General features: G+C 43.1%; 1 protein-coding gene across 6 annotated transcripts in view; it reads left to right on the forward strand.

The window, feature by feature from the left end:
* SKAP1 (src kinase associated phosphoprotein 1) overlaps nt 1-14,843 on the forward strand; it is a 312,733-nt gene that overhangs the window by 12,761 nt on the left and 285,129 nt on the right. For 3 of the 6 annotated variants that reach the window (XM_080979453.1, XM_080979450.1, XM_080979455.1), the window contains exons 3-4: nt 8,312-8,375; nt 14,318-14,423. In XM_080979453.1, the coding sequence (XP_080835579.1) occupies nt 8,312-8,375; nt 14,318-14,423 (170 nt within the window). Of the gene's footprint in view, nt 1-7,738; nt 7,768-8,311; nt 8,376-14,317; nt 14,424-14,843 lie in introns of those variants that run through there. The other 3 variants (XM_080979457.1, XM_080979458.1, XM_080979456.1) reach the window with 2 other exon arrangements.

The raw sequence follows: 14,843 nt of genomic DNA on the forward strand, positions 1-14,843 counted from the left end.
AATGTGCCTGTCTGGAAGCACCCCTAAAATCCGGATATGGGTTCATATGGTTGAAAGTTGTCCCTTTCGTAACCAGATTCCAGACTATTTAGGATAGTCTTCTCCAACCTGCTGGTATCCTCCAGATGCTTTGCATTACAGCTACCATAAACTGCAGCCAACATGGCCAGTGGTCAGAGATACTGGGAGTGGAAGTCCCAAACATCTGGAGGGCACCAGGTTGGGAAGTCTGGTTTAGAGGTTTACACATCAATAGCAGCACCTAAAATGGAGCCTAGGAAGTTTCCAAACTGTCTTCAAGGGCAGTTCTTACACTAACACAGTTGGGTGAATTGGCCTATTGACCTGATCTTCTCCAGATCCTTTCCTTCTCTACTATCTGTGCTCACATCATCCAGGAAATGCTCTTGTGAGCCAGCCACTGGCTGGCTGTGTCCCTTAGTATCAGGTGTGAGAAAAGCATCCCTTCCTGCAGCCCTTTACGACACACAGCAGACCTCCTCATTAAGACTCAGTCTTGTCAATAAAAAAGTCATTAGAGGAGATGTTGGGAGAAAGGAGCTGTGATGCTGAAGACATCCAAGGGAACAGGGCGGTGCAGCTCCATCTCATATTCTGACTGCAAAGGCAAAGAATCAATAAATTCCTCAGCTTTAAACTGAGGGCCATCCGTCAGTGGGAGGGAATAAAAAGGCAGTGGGAGAACTTATCTTGTGTCTCATCTCTACCTACTGTCTGTGGCATTCTTCCTAACCTTCTTTTCCTTCAACACCTGATCAATGTCAGCTTCTTTTGTCCCTCAAAAGCCATAGCTGGTATCTCTGTTCCCATCTCCCCCGATTCCCTCTTACCCTTTTTGCTCCTCACATATTCATGTGCTGTTTGCCCCCCTTTGTTTGCTTATAGTCACAAGCTTAAATCTGTGTTCTCTGGTCTTTCATGGTGTGTGGATCAGACTTGTCACCAGACCTTTAAAAACTATAACACCCTCACACTGAAATTCTGCCTGTTCGTCTTACCAATAGCTCTCCAATGCCAAAAACCAACTTTAAAAAAGAAAAGATTCTCAGAACTGAAAATCTGTAATACCAATGAACAGATTCTGTGGGTTAATCTGTTTAGGGCAGATCCCTTTGGGTTCTCTTTGTTCCTCTGGTGCTGCTCATCCTTCATAAGACTAGAATAGAGATCTGAGGGCAGTGAACTCAAATGCATACATATATACATACACATATACAGGGTGAGTCCTTTAAAAGAGGCCCCATTGATACAGAGTACACATGTTCCATGGTTCTAATATATGTATGATTATATACAAATACACACATCTATATAGTAATTAGTACTGAAGTTAATAGGACTTAACTCATCATTTCAATGGGATCTAAGTGCAACTAAATTGGGCTCATCCAGACTTCCTTTAGTGCTGTGTTTCTAGTCAGGATTTTAAAGCTCCAAGGAGCTCAAGGTGGTGTACATGGTTCTCCTCCTCCCTATTTAATCTCCACATCAATGTTGTGAGGTAGGTTAGGCAATGACTGGCCCAAGGTCACCCAGTGAGCTTCATGGGATTTGAACTCTGATCTCCCAGGTCATAGTCCGACACTCTAACCACCACACCACACTGGCTCTTCTATGTACACACTCTTTTAACAATTTAGTTGCCACTCTCTCCATGGTTCTTCCATTTCAGTTTAAAAGATTTCTACCTGTGTGGTGAAGCTTCCTGGTATGTTTTCATGAAACAAAAGTGGCAGACTTCCAAAGGGGCTAGGCCTCCCTTGCATGGTTTTTAAATATGTAAGGAAGCCTAATGTGTATGCAGAAGTCTTAACCTATATCTGAACCAACGTAGGAGCAATATAATAGCTAACATGCCTGTAAAGATACTTATACAGTGGTGCCTCGCAAGACGAAATTAATCCGTTCCGCGAGAGTCTTCGTCTAGCGGTTTTTTCGTCTTGCGAAGCAACCCTATTAGCGGCTTAACGGATTAGCGCTATTAGCGGTTTAGCGGCTATTAAAGGCTTAAAGGCTTAGGGGATTAGCTGCTAAAAGGCTATTAAAGGCTATTAAAGGCTTAGCAGATTAGATAAAGGGGGGGGGGAAGCGAAAAAAAAATCTCTAGACTCGCAAGACATTTTCGTCTTGCGAAGCAAGCCCATAGGGAAATTCGTCCTGCAAAGCAACTCAAAAACGGAAAACCCTTTCGTCTAGCGGGTTTTCCGTCTTGCGAGGCATTCGTCTTGCGGGGCACCACTGTAAAGGGGCTCTGAGGGAGAAATTTAGTTGTCTATACTAAGGGTTCCGAAACTATGGTCTTCAGACCACCAGTGGTCCACAAGATTCATTCAGGTGGTCGGGAGTGTTCTCTGTCGATTTGTGGTTGAAGACGAGAGACGGCACATCCATCGCATTAAACATTCATATTGATTTTTTATTGTATGCTATTGTTGCTTGGGTTTCTCATATTGTGTTTTATTGTATTGCAATTTGATTTCTATGAAATTCACATTGTAATACAATAAAATACAATGTATAATAAATAAAACAAGCAATAAAAAAACAGTTAAAAATAATGACAGGATCTAGCACAGTGCATTACAGATGCTACAACAGGCAGAAAAACCATTAAGTGGTCTGCCAAGACCCTCAGCAATTTTCATGTTGTCGGTGTGGGGAAAGGTTTGAGAACCACTGGTCTATAGTGCAATGTAAAAATGAATATTAACTTAAATATCCGTAGAATGCCTGCCATTATAATTAGCAGGGTGGTTATAGAGAGAGGATTTGTATGCTGCAGGGAACCTCTGGAGCACAATGTGTATTTTTACAGCCCCATTGAGGTCTCTGTCACCAATCATCAGGGGCAGTGGGCATGTTCTGTTCCCATTACAATATTGTCCCCAGGTGCAGACTTGTGCTTTCTCCCATAGAAATGAATGGCAGCCATTCACTTATATAGGAGAAAGTAAATCTGAATGCTTCTGGTCACCATTGGGACAGTTATTCCAGTGTCTGGAGTGGAAAACAAGTTTTGCCTATCTCAGCTGTGTGGTCTAGAGTAAAACCTGTGTACAACTAAGTGAGAACCTTTGAGAATCAAGCCAGCCCCTGTCAGCACAGCTGACAAACGCCGACTCCCTCAGGCTGAAAGTGGATTGAGCGCCGCAACCCCATAGGTGCCTTTGACTGGACGTTACCATCCAGGGGTCCTTTACCTTTTATCTTTCTTTTTTTACCTTTCTGTGTTTCAGGTCATGTTACAGTGTTGATGAAATGTTGGAAATGGAAACTAGCTTTCAGGGCCACTGACAGAAGAGGTCAGATTTTGCAGGGCCCGAGGCCAATAGGGGCCCCAGACCCTTGCCGTTCATTAAAAAAAGAGTAAGTCAACCAGACATTTCTGAATACAATTGTTCGCCATCCTTACACAAGATGGCACAAGGCATTTTTGTGCTTGAGGCATAAAATCCAAGTAACACTCACCATGTTGGTTAAAATATAATTATAGACCAAACAGTTTCCTGCCTTTTAATGGTACCACTCCAATCCACTGCTTGAGGTGGGCTGCCTTACCACCCTGCCCAGTGGCAAGACTTTCTCTGTCTTTGTGCTGGTATACAAAATAAACCTTTGCTGCTGAGGTGGGGAACCTAAGCTGAGGTTGTTGGACTCAAACTCGCATCAGCCCTGTCCCTTGACCATCCTGATGGGGAGGCTGATGGGAGTTAGAGTCTATCAACATATTGGAGGGCTTTAGGTTGTCCTTTGTTACTGCCTGCCAGCCTTTCTTTATCTCCTTTTAATTAACAAGAAATTCAGTTTAACTTCAGGGCTGCCTTTTGAAGCAGGTGCGGGGAGGATGCCATTGAGCCCAGGTGATGTAGTTTAACCTTGTCACACTTGTTAGCATTTTAGAAGAGGCAGGAAGCAAGTGGGCAGGCCTAGATTTTGATGTAAACCAGGAGAGCGAGTGAGAAAAGATGGTGACCTAAATGCATTTGAGTATTCAGATGCTCTCCCAGGTTGCTGAGACAGGAAAAGCTGGACTGCTCACCTCCCCTGACAGGTGCTCAGTCCACAGCCACACAGAACACCCCTCACAGCAGCACGTCTTCCCTGCCAACCCTCTCTCCCTAGATCCTCTGATATTCCAGTGCCAAAGCACTGTCTGACTTTCGATTACAGGGTGTTTTTTCCCCCTTTTAACCTTGCCGCTCTTTCAACTCCCTTCAAGTCTTCCCCCCCACCCTCCTAAGCTCAGTTTCCATAGTTACTCCCAATCAGATCTCCTGACTTTGTTGGGGGAAAATTGGATTTCAAAATCAAGAGGAGGCTTCAAAGGAATGTGTCCATTTAATAGGCTATCGCTAAAGAGAGAGGCTGCCTGCTGAACTCAGAGGAGCCCGAGACGAATAAGGTGGAGCTCTTATCAGGCTGTGTTAGGGGAGGCAGCTTGGCATCTCAGGCGCAGGAAATGTTGATGAGATATGGCAGTGATGCAGTAGAATTTGCCAGTCACACAACCAGCAGCCTTTTCTTTTAGTCTCGCCTGCTCCAAATTGGTCTCTGACAGTGATTAATTTCTAAAATGACAAGTGCCAGGGCTCCAACCTGCATGGAAGCAATGCATTCTAACCCAGAGGACTGCCCCAGGATGTGTGGGCTTCTGGCGGTGGCTACAAGGACAAGGGAAATGCACTTTGCACATGCACAGATGCTCTCACATCTTGGGCTGAGAGCCCTGGCACCGAGAAAGATTCTGACTGAAGCATATAACTAAATAAAATAGTTCCAAGCCTGATATGGCTTACTCTGCAGTAGTAACTACAAACTCCAGTGGGACAATCTGTGGATTAAAACGGAAAAAGGGTGTGTGTGTGGGTGGAAACAGGCCTGCCTACCTGCCTTTCCCCCCACTGCTATTTACTGCCAATATTACGATTCTACATGTGTGTGTTTGTGTGTATAGATACTATAGATTGATGTACTGGGATTTGGGGGTTTGGCTTTTAACCACATGGGTTCAGTGTTCCGTTATCAGTTACTGTTGCTTCTGTTACCGTCAGCTCCACTGTGCTATTTTATAATATGTATCTCTGCTCAGAATATGTAGGTCTGCTCTGATTTCAAATTGGCTTCTATCTATACCATGGTAGCATCCCAATTGTGGCCACTGTATGTCCTTGAACAGAGGTTTCTCTGACGTATGTCATGTGCGGGTTAATTTCTCTATGTCAGCTATCTGACTTTTAGAAGACATCTGAAGGCAGCCCTGTTTAGGGAAGCTTTTAATATTTGATTAATTATTGTATTTTAATATTGTGTTGGAAGCTGCCCAGAGTGGCTGGGGCAACCCAGCCAGAAGGGTGGGGTATAAATTATAATTATTATAATTATTATAATTATTATTATTATTATTATTCAGAAACAAATCTTTACCTACAGTATAGGTGCATGTACAGTCCTTTTGACAGAGTCAGAGAGGGGAGCTATTTCACTCAAGGGGACCCAGCCACTCCCATGGTTTATTTATTTCATTTATATCCCACCTTTTTCTCCAAGGAGCTCAAAGTAGCCTACATGGTTCTCCCCATGCATTAACCCCACACAACTAAGGTGCAGTGGCTGACCTAAGATCATGCAGTGAGCATCATGGCCAAGTGGGGTTTGAACCTTGGTCTCCCATTCTAAGTACTAGACTATACTGGTTCTACAAAGAAACTGATTTCCCTCCAACTACTCATCCACCCACTCACTTCAGTTGGATGAAGCCAAGTATACCAGAGTCCAATGACCCATTGGCTTAATGTGGATTGTAAACTCCTTGTCCCTCTTTTAATTCCCTCACATCCATGTGGCATTCTTCTCCAACTACAGCTGTCCCACATTTTGTTCTCTCTAAATCCAGATGCGAATTTCTAAATCCTATGCAATCGACGCAGCTTTCCTATTTGGGTTTTCCAAAGCAAAGGGAATGCCATTCAGAGTGTTGGCATGGATCACATTTTAACAGTTGTTATTGGGATACTTTTAATTATTTGCTTTAAGTCTAAGGTCCCATCTACACTGTACATTTAAAGCAGTATCATGCCACTTTAAACAAGTCATGGCTTCCCCACAAAGTATTCTGGAAACTGTAGTTTGTTAAGGGGGCTGAGAGTTGTTAGGGGACACCTATTCCCCTTACAGAGCTGTTTCCCCTCAGAGTGGGTTGATAATCAATCTCTCTTCCCAGGGTACTCAGGAAATTGCAGCTATGTGTGGCAAGTCTCCTAAAAATTCTCAGCACCCATAACAGGCTGCATTTCCCAGGATTCTTTGGGAGAATATGGCTGTTTAAAGGGGTATGATACTGCAAATGGGGCCCTAGTCTTTAAATTGTCTCGTCAGGAAGCCTGAAAAAGCATGAAGAATGGGAAGAACCCTGAGTAAGTTGCTGTGGATAGCTCAGTCGGTAGAGCAAGGGCATCTTAATTTCAGGGTTGTGGGTTTCAGCCCCAGGTTGGGCAAAATATTATTGCATTGCAGGGGGTTGGACTAGATGACCCCCATGGTACCTCCCAACTCTAAAATTCTGTGATTTGAAGTAAGCAAGCAACAAACAGGATACTTTAGGCGTCAATCTTCTCTTGGGCCCAGTTTCTGTGCCTGATAATTGTGTGTGGTTTCCCTTAGAATTGATCTGGAAACTTCAGCTGGTGCAAAGCAGTGCAGAGACAGCTCTACAGAGGTACCTTGGTTTCAGAACAGCTTAGTTTATTAACAACCTGGATTAAGAACGCTTCAAACCCAGAAGTAAGTGTTTTGGTTTGTGAACTTTGCCTTGGAAGCAGAACATGTTCTGCTTCCTGTTGAGTTTAAATTGAGTCCCCTGCTGCTATGGGAAAGCACGCATTGGTTTAAGAACGGACTTCTGGAATGGATTAAGTTTGTAAACCAAGGTACCACTGTACAAGGGACTGGGGTTGTTGGTTGAATTCAGTGAACACAAAAGGTGCACAGAGAGCCAAATTTCATGCATGGTGACAATAGCACAAAGATAAAGGTGTTCAAAGGAAGGCAACAGATGACAAAGCAAGTTCAGAGTTACTAATTTCTAAACAAAGTGGTAATGGAGCTCTGAGTTTGCTCAGAGGTCCTGCACACTAATGGCCTGCCCATGAGGTGGATGGATGCAACCTCGACATGGGCAGAGGAGTCCAAGGACTGGATCCCCCATGGGTGCTCTGCTGGTGCCCCTTTGCTACCGGAGAAGTGAGGAGATACCACTGTGGCTTCTGGGTTCCAGTGAGAACTCAGAAGAGCCTTGTGAAAGCTTGCAGAGCTCTTGCAAGATCTTGTGGACCTCTTGTGAGAGCACCACCACATGACCCTGGTAAACAAGGCTTGGATAGTGGTGGACAGCACCTTACCTTTTTTGTGTCGTGTGGCAAAATGGGACAGGCCACCCCTGGCAATATGAAAAATGTATCCCACAACTGTGGTTTCCTCTTTTGTTTGCCTGATCCAGGGCATTAATAATGAACTCAGGAGTGAACTTGCAGGTTCCAGGATTGATACTTGGGCTAAATTGTCCAGGCACAGCATTTTCGCTGAAGGGATACAGCATTTTCCACCACAGACCCACCCGGCAATTAATCTTACACTTTATCTGATTCAAACACACCACATCCTTTTCCTCTTCTTCTGTTAAAGAAAAAAAAGTTCAGAAACTGGGTTAGCCTTGGTTCATTTTCAACTACTGGCGCTAGCTTCTGAAATGTAAGCACTTAAGCCTATTTAACTCATCAGGAATAAATTTTGGGTAAACATGCTTACAGTAGCGTAGCACACTCCAAACAGTCAAGGTCAGTGCTGTCTATAATGTGAATATCTTACAGCTGATTCCTATGCTTGTTTACTCAGTCTCATTATGTTCCATAGCATCTGTTCTCATGTAAGCATACATAGCATTGTAACCTAAATCCTAGAGCTCCAGAATACCTTCTTCTCCCCACTAAGATTTTAGTCATTTCTTTGGATATGCCACTTTTACCAGAGACTAAGGAGTAAATGCTTGTCTAGAAAGTTGACAGCTGCAGTTGCTGCCTTCTCTCACAGGTGCCTGTTTAGGCTTCACTGTGGTGTTAGACGCTGGGACTTACAGCTGCAAAGCATGAGGCTGTCCTATAGATAGTCCCTCCCTCCCTTCCACCCCCTCTCGCCTCTGCTCTACCTTTGGTTTCTTCCTTTCTTCTTCAGCGACCGTTAATAGTAGCAGAAGCAAATAACTACAGCAAGTTTTTGTTTGGTATTTTAACCTCAGGACTTGTCACCAATGCAAGCTGCAGGAGGTACCCTCCCAGAGGATGTCCAGAGGCTCTTTGAAGGTAACTAATGAAGTTGTTTGAATAATTAGGCCCATCCCCCTACAGTTTAGATGCTTTCAGGAAAAAGAAAAGATGGTAGCCACAGCAGGTTCTTCTACTTCAAGAATCCTGAACGTGGGCTTCTCTTTCATCACCTTTCCTTTCCCTTTCCTCCCTAACAGTGCTCCTGATTACATATATTTGTCCCCTATTATTATAGGGCTTTATTACATTTGAAGCAGTCTTGATTTTCAGCATTTTTCAGTGTTCTTTCGGGTGTTGTGAAATGGTAGAGTTCATGGGTGAAGACCAACACCTTGCTAGCTGCAGGAATTCTACCGAAGGGTGTAGTTTTATGAAGGAATTAAAGACACAGTCTACTCATATTTGAGGGACAGATGTAATTGGATCTAGGGCTGGGAGTGATATTAAAGGAGGGCCTAATATAGCTACTCCACACTACCTAAAAGGTTGAAACCCCATTGCCCCCTCAAAATGAATTCTTCCACCCCCTCAGCTCAAAGGGGTCTGCAGTAAAGCAGGGATCTTTACAAACAAAATTCTCCAGTGATTTAAGATTCATGGTACCTCCCCTTATTCCAGGACTCTACTACCTTTAAGGTGCTTCCAGACTGCTGCTGTTTTGTGGGTTGGATTCAGTAGTATCCTAGTAAATCCAGGTTACTCAGTTAAAGTGGATATTGTGTTCTTGCACAGCAAACACATTTCTGCCCTGAAGAAATGTAACAGAAAAATACACTGGAAAGTGTATGATGATAATAACCTTCCTGCAAACAAATTGGAATGAATGCTGATGTCATATAACCTCCTCCCACAAACAAATCATGACGAATGCTTGATAAACAGGTTGCCTGGAAGCTACCTTAATTTAAATATTTATTTATAATATAATATGTAATCTCAGCACAGGTTCCTTTCGAAGCTGTTAAAGGAAGTGTGAACATCTGCTAAAATTAGAACACTTTAGTGATTCATTTTTAAGCAAATCATAATTTGCCAATTTAAGAGTGCATATTGCAAAATCACTTTGTATAACCTCTTGCGAAGTCAAAGGAAGCATGAGGATCTACTAAAGCTACATTTTGTTTTTAGCAGGCAACACAAGTCTTGAATATTTCTCTCATTTACTTCTACAGTATTGTATTACAACAAAAATAACCCGAATAAGTAAGTTATACCTCTTACTATGTGCCTTTGCTGACTAAACAGCATTAGATGATATCAGTCTAGTGATTAAAGCTTGCATTCTAAAGGCATCCATATGTTATTTTATTGTGCATTCATGATGGAGTCCCTAAGACAGTTGGATGGCGTCTTGTACACCTCCTTCCAGCAACTCCTGCAGCCAAGCTGATGCCAAATGTCCTGCTCTGCTTTCCTTTGGACCACATCAGTGAGACTGAGAGGGAGGTCTAATCGTCTGGGCACCCCTTCCATATACACTACCCAGGCTTGTGCCCTGGAGAGGTCACTTCAGTGCTGCTAACTCGGGAAAAACAACGCTGGAGGCAGCAGTTACAAGTCGCTGTTTTTTGCAGCCACAGCAGGTGCTGTGATTCTCCAGCAATTTGACTTTACCTTGGAGACAACCTCCATTGTCTCTCAAGACAGACAGATGCCAACAACAACAACAACAACAACAACAACAACAACAACAACAACATGATTTGGGTTCCTTATGGCATCACGATGGTTATATGCAATTCTGCTTTTACTGCTCTTTGCAAAATTTTTGGGGCAAACATGCCGTCTTGTTTCCTGTCTCTGCGTGTCCCATATCTTCCTGCTGATATCCTGTAACATTTTTTTTAACCACAAATATTTAAAGTTTCCCTCCTGTTTTTGTTGTGTTATAGTTCATGAGTGCCTCTCTCAGCAGCAGTAATGCAGTAACATTCAGGAAGCATCATAAAACAATTAATAAAGCAGAATAATGTGTGGACGATCCAATATAAATCCACCATTATAAATCCACTATTATTGTATCCAATGAATGGCATGTTGTAGAATACACCTGTAAAAAACAAAAAATGAAAACAGCACCAGACTGGAGGATTTCCATGTTAAAGCCACTCAGGCAGTTGCAGTTTACAGTTCACCAGTAAAATTGCTATAAAATTCATACAAAAACCTAAATGTGTACTACCACCACTTAGAAACTACAGACACTATTTCGAAGCTATAGGGTATCAAGTGGTGCATATATAAATTGTTCACGTAAATGACAGGGAGAGAGCAACCATTGCAATTGACTCAACCAGCATTAGAAGTTAAATGTCTGGACAAACAGGAACATTTTACTCACTTCTTAAACTTAAGAAGCTATCAACTTTTCCCTTTTCTTGCAAGGAATCCTATTCGGAATAAGGGAATTTCCCTTTAAAATGTTGACAGCTATGGGTAGATAGGCCAGTGGCAGACCTCCTTGGACACAGTGTGTTGCAGATGGAGCACCACCATTGTCATTGTAGGAAAGGCGCACAGGAAGCTGTCTTATACCAAATGAGATAACTGGTCAACCTATCTTGGTATTGTCTACACTGTGGCAGCAGCTCTCCAGGGTTTCAGACAAGGGGTCTATCCCAGTCCCACCTAGAAATGCTGAGGACTGAACCTCCGGCCTTTTGTGTGTCAGAATGTGCTTTAACCCTCTGTGCTCACTATGTTGTGAGTTTACTATTAAATTGCATGAGGCAAAACAAAGCATTGTACAGGTGGTGGTTTTGGCATGTGTCTGTGTAAATATTTCCCTGGAGAAAAAAATCAGCGCACCCCTGACAATAAGAAGTGAGCTATGATATCTCTGTGTACATGAATTATGCTGGCTTTTTGCTATATATGTATGCCTGTGTGTGCCTTGTATGCACAAACACATGGTTACACTAAGAGGCATTTTAGGATTGTTTTTTGAAATAGTAAGTTCAGCACTTCTGCTGCTTGGTCAGTGGGAACCTCATGTCAAAGTGGCTTGGATGCAAGGTTCGGGGCTTGGGAAGCAGTGGACAAAAGTCCCTATCCTGCCAGGGGCAGAGGAAGGGGGTTGCAGTAGGGGCGGGCCGCTGAGGGGTGTGTGTGACAAAATGCCGGGCAGCACTCACCGCAGGGCCTGCAGCGCGTTCAAGCCACACATCTCTCCTGGGAGTGGCACAGTGGCTTGGGGGCACACAGGCTCCACGCTGCCCCAAACGGTCCACCCGCTGCCTCCCCTCAGCTGTAGGGTGGCTGAGCGGGAGAAGGCAGGCAGACTCCTTGGAGGCCCTGCAGAGCCTCCTACCCCATCTGGCCCTGCCCTGCAGGTGGCTGTCCCTGCCCCTGGACACACACCGCCCCAGGTGCCCGATCGGCTTGCTCCACCGCTGTATCCTGCTGCCCTTAGTCTAAATCTATGGTCTCACAAAGGGGGAAAAGGAAGTTGGTGGCCTCAGTGCTTGATAGGAAGAGACTGGTGAGCCCACTCTCCCCAACTATTTCTTCAGCAAAGCCTTTACTATTCCCAGGCAATAATTTTGAGTCTTGGGTTACTTAATAGAGCTCTATTTTGGAATCTGTTTTTAGAATTCAGCTGTACAACATGTGTAGTCAGAAAAGTAGCTCTGAGCATTGTTTTCCACTCTCTCTATTCATCTCATTTCCACAGCTATTTAAAATTGCCATCTTATTCTTTTCCTGGCTCTACTCCCATCTTGTGTCTTTAACTACAGTTGGATAAATAGTCATTAGCAGATGTAATTCTTCCTACCACTTACTCCCTGTGCCTGGAAAAGTTTCATCTGTTAAATATCTATATCCCTTGGCTTGCTTCTTCCCGGCAATACAAACAAAAACTTTCTATAGGCATGTCCTGGTGTTCCAAACACTTGATAGGAAATGAGTTTTGAGAGTTGTTGCTTGCAATTTGCTTTTTGTGGCCAGGCACCTGCGTTTTAATTTCTATTGTGAGGAGAAAGGACTCTACGCATGCTCAAAGGAACTCATATCATTCCACAAGTTCTGGGGCTAAGGCACTAAAAACAGCTTTAAAAAGCTAAGCCTTTAAAAGCTAAGCCAAAGTAAAGACTCAATAATTTTGGCTCAGAGTAATGAAACCTTGTTATTTGAATCAGCTGTCTTCCCCTGCTGAATATGTGGGTTTCCTCTCCTGTTTTAGATTCGAGGCTGCGATGCAGTCGGCTCGCTTCACTTTTTTTTTTTAAATGCTTGGTGCTTTATTGTTCTGAGCTGACATTTCTCGTAAACAACTCATTTTCGGCACCTGCCACCTTTCCTTTAGCTTAGATTATTTTCTTGTTAGCTGACTGTTTTTAATTGAAGTCTTTGGATCCCCTTCTAAAGCAGGAGCCTTCCTTTCCTGACAAGCAGAGCAGGCTATGAATGGAGATTAATTGCGTGTCACGCTCTCCTATATCAAACTTGCTGCGTCTTTTAACAATCTGCAGAGTCTCTAGGCCTTCCGATAGGGAAGGTACGTTCCATGTATGCAAGCTAGAAAGACAGGCTCTTGAGTCAACTGCCACGTCGGCCTAATGTGTCGTCAGAAGCGATCATATCATTTAGAAAACACAGATCAGAAATAAGGGAGCTAGATTGAATTGATCTTCTGCATGTGTGGATTCACATTTTTCCTTTTTTCTTTTGTACTGAGAGTTAGTTTGTAACATGATCAGAGTATTAAAGTGGATTAATTTATAAAAGGAGAGTTGCTGGGCCTCGAAGCTGCATGGAAGCCTCCCACTTCAACCCAGCAGGTGTATGGGGATGAATTTTGTATACTCTGTGGTAAGGAAAATCTCTGGACTCTTGAAAGGCACTCTTTGTGCTGTTGCTTCCAGTAGTCCATGGCAGAGCCCTGGTGTGAGAAAAAAGGTTCAAGGCATTAGCTCTTGTGATAACTGCTCATGTTGAAATGATTGAGGCCTATCCCACACCCACTTCCCTCTGTCAACATAATACGTATGATATGTGCAACTGGGCTTGAGTCTATGAATGCTATAATGAATTTGTTAGTCTTTAATGTTCCACAATGCTCTTTATATTCAGATAGTGGCACTTATTTATTTGTATACCACCCTTTATCTGTAGATCTCAAGTAGGTTCACAGAATAAAAATACAAGATAAAAACACAAAATACATAATAAAAAGAACCATAACAAAACAAACCAATACTCCCCCTCCCTTGAACAACCCCTCTTTGCAAATTAAGCACTCTATCTCAAATTAAACACTGAGTTTAGCCAAGGTGATAACTACCCGACTGTTTCGGCATTAATATTGGATTTTTCTCTGGCCTTATATATTTTTGTTTCTTTTCCTGTTTGCAAAATATCTGCAGCCAAACTTGCTAGCTTGTCTGTGTTCTTTCTTGATATTTTATAACATCACAGATGAGCAGTAAAACTAACGCAACTTAATCTCAAACAGTTTAAATTTGAGCAGTTTACATGCTTCTTTTCCTGATCCACTCTGAAACTTTATGGCCTGGTTTTTCTATTTCATTTCCTGGTGCTTTGGACATGGCAGATGGCTCTGGAAATGGGACTGGGACTGGGAGGGAAAGGCTGTAGCTTGTGGAAATTTGCAGAAGTGACTGGTGTTTTTATTACAATGCACCCTGTCACTGGTCTGTAGAAGCACTGAAGTTAGGGCTGCTTTTAGGGATGGGACAGTGTGCATTTTAATATGACGCTACACGTTTCACACCTTCCAGAACATTATGCAAATTGAAAAACAGTTGTCCTTCAATGTTATAGCATTTCTTTGAATTTTACAACACAGTTCATAGAATCATAGAACAGTAGAGTTGGAAGGGACCCTGAGGGTCACCTTTTAAGGTTATGAAATTATTGTTGCTTTGCTGAACTGGTAGTTTGTCTGATGTTTCTGTTAATAGCCTAATTTTTCCTTCTCCCAATTTTGCAACTACTCCCCACATCTCTCTAAACAGATGTTGAAGATTACCTGGTGGAGGGGCTGCAGGATGAGAACCTGAATGCTACAGAGAAGAGGCAGAGGGATGCAATCTTGATTGATATAAAGCAACTTAAAGAGAGGTTTGTTTATCCAACAGTTCTGATGGGGACAATTTCTGCAGCAGTTTTCTGACTTTTCTTTTAAGCAAATCTATCAAACTCGGTTTTCTGTGTCCGACAGTGGCCAAATACGGAATGCTTCAGCTGAAAGTGCAAAAGAGGGTGGAGCCTGTTCTTTTATACTTTCCTGAACTCTGAGGACCAAACTAACATGATGTTGGTTTATATGCGTCTGTTAATGAGGATCTATATTGTAGTAGCAAAAGGGGGGAGTACAGAAACGTTGCCCTGACTGCAGCTTAAGTTTCCTGCAGTCTTTCTTCACTCACCCTCATGTCCCCCTTCCCAGAGCAAGCTCTAATTCAGGTAGTGTGATTGGTTGTGAGAATACCACTTGGGGGAAATAGTTGGTAAGGTATAACTGAAAGGTTGCCCTTCTTA

Source organism: Podarcis pityusensis (assembly GCF_964106645.2).
Source record: "Podarcis pityusensis genome assembly, chromosome: 13".
In the NCBI taxonomy this organism is placed as follows: Eukaryota; Metazoa; Chordata; class Lepidosauria; order Squamata; family Lacertidae; genus Podarcis; species Podarcis pityusensis.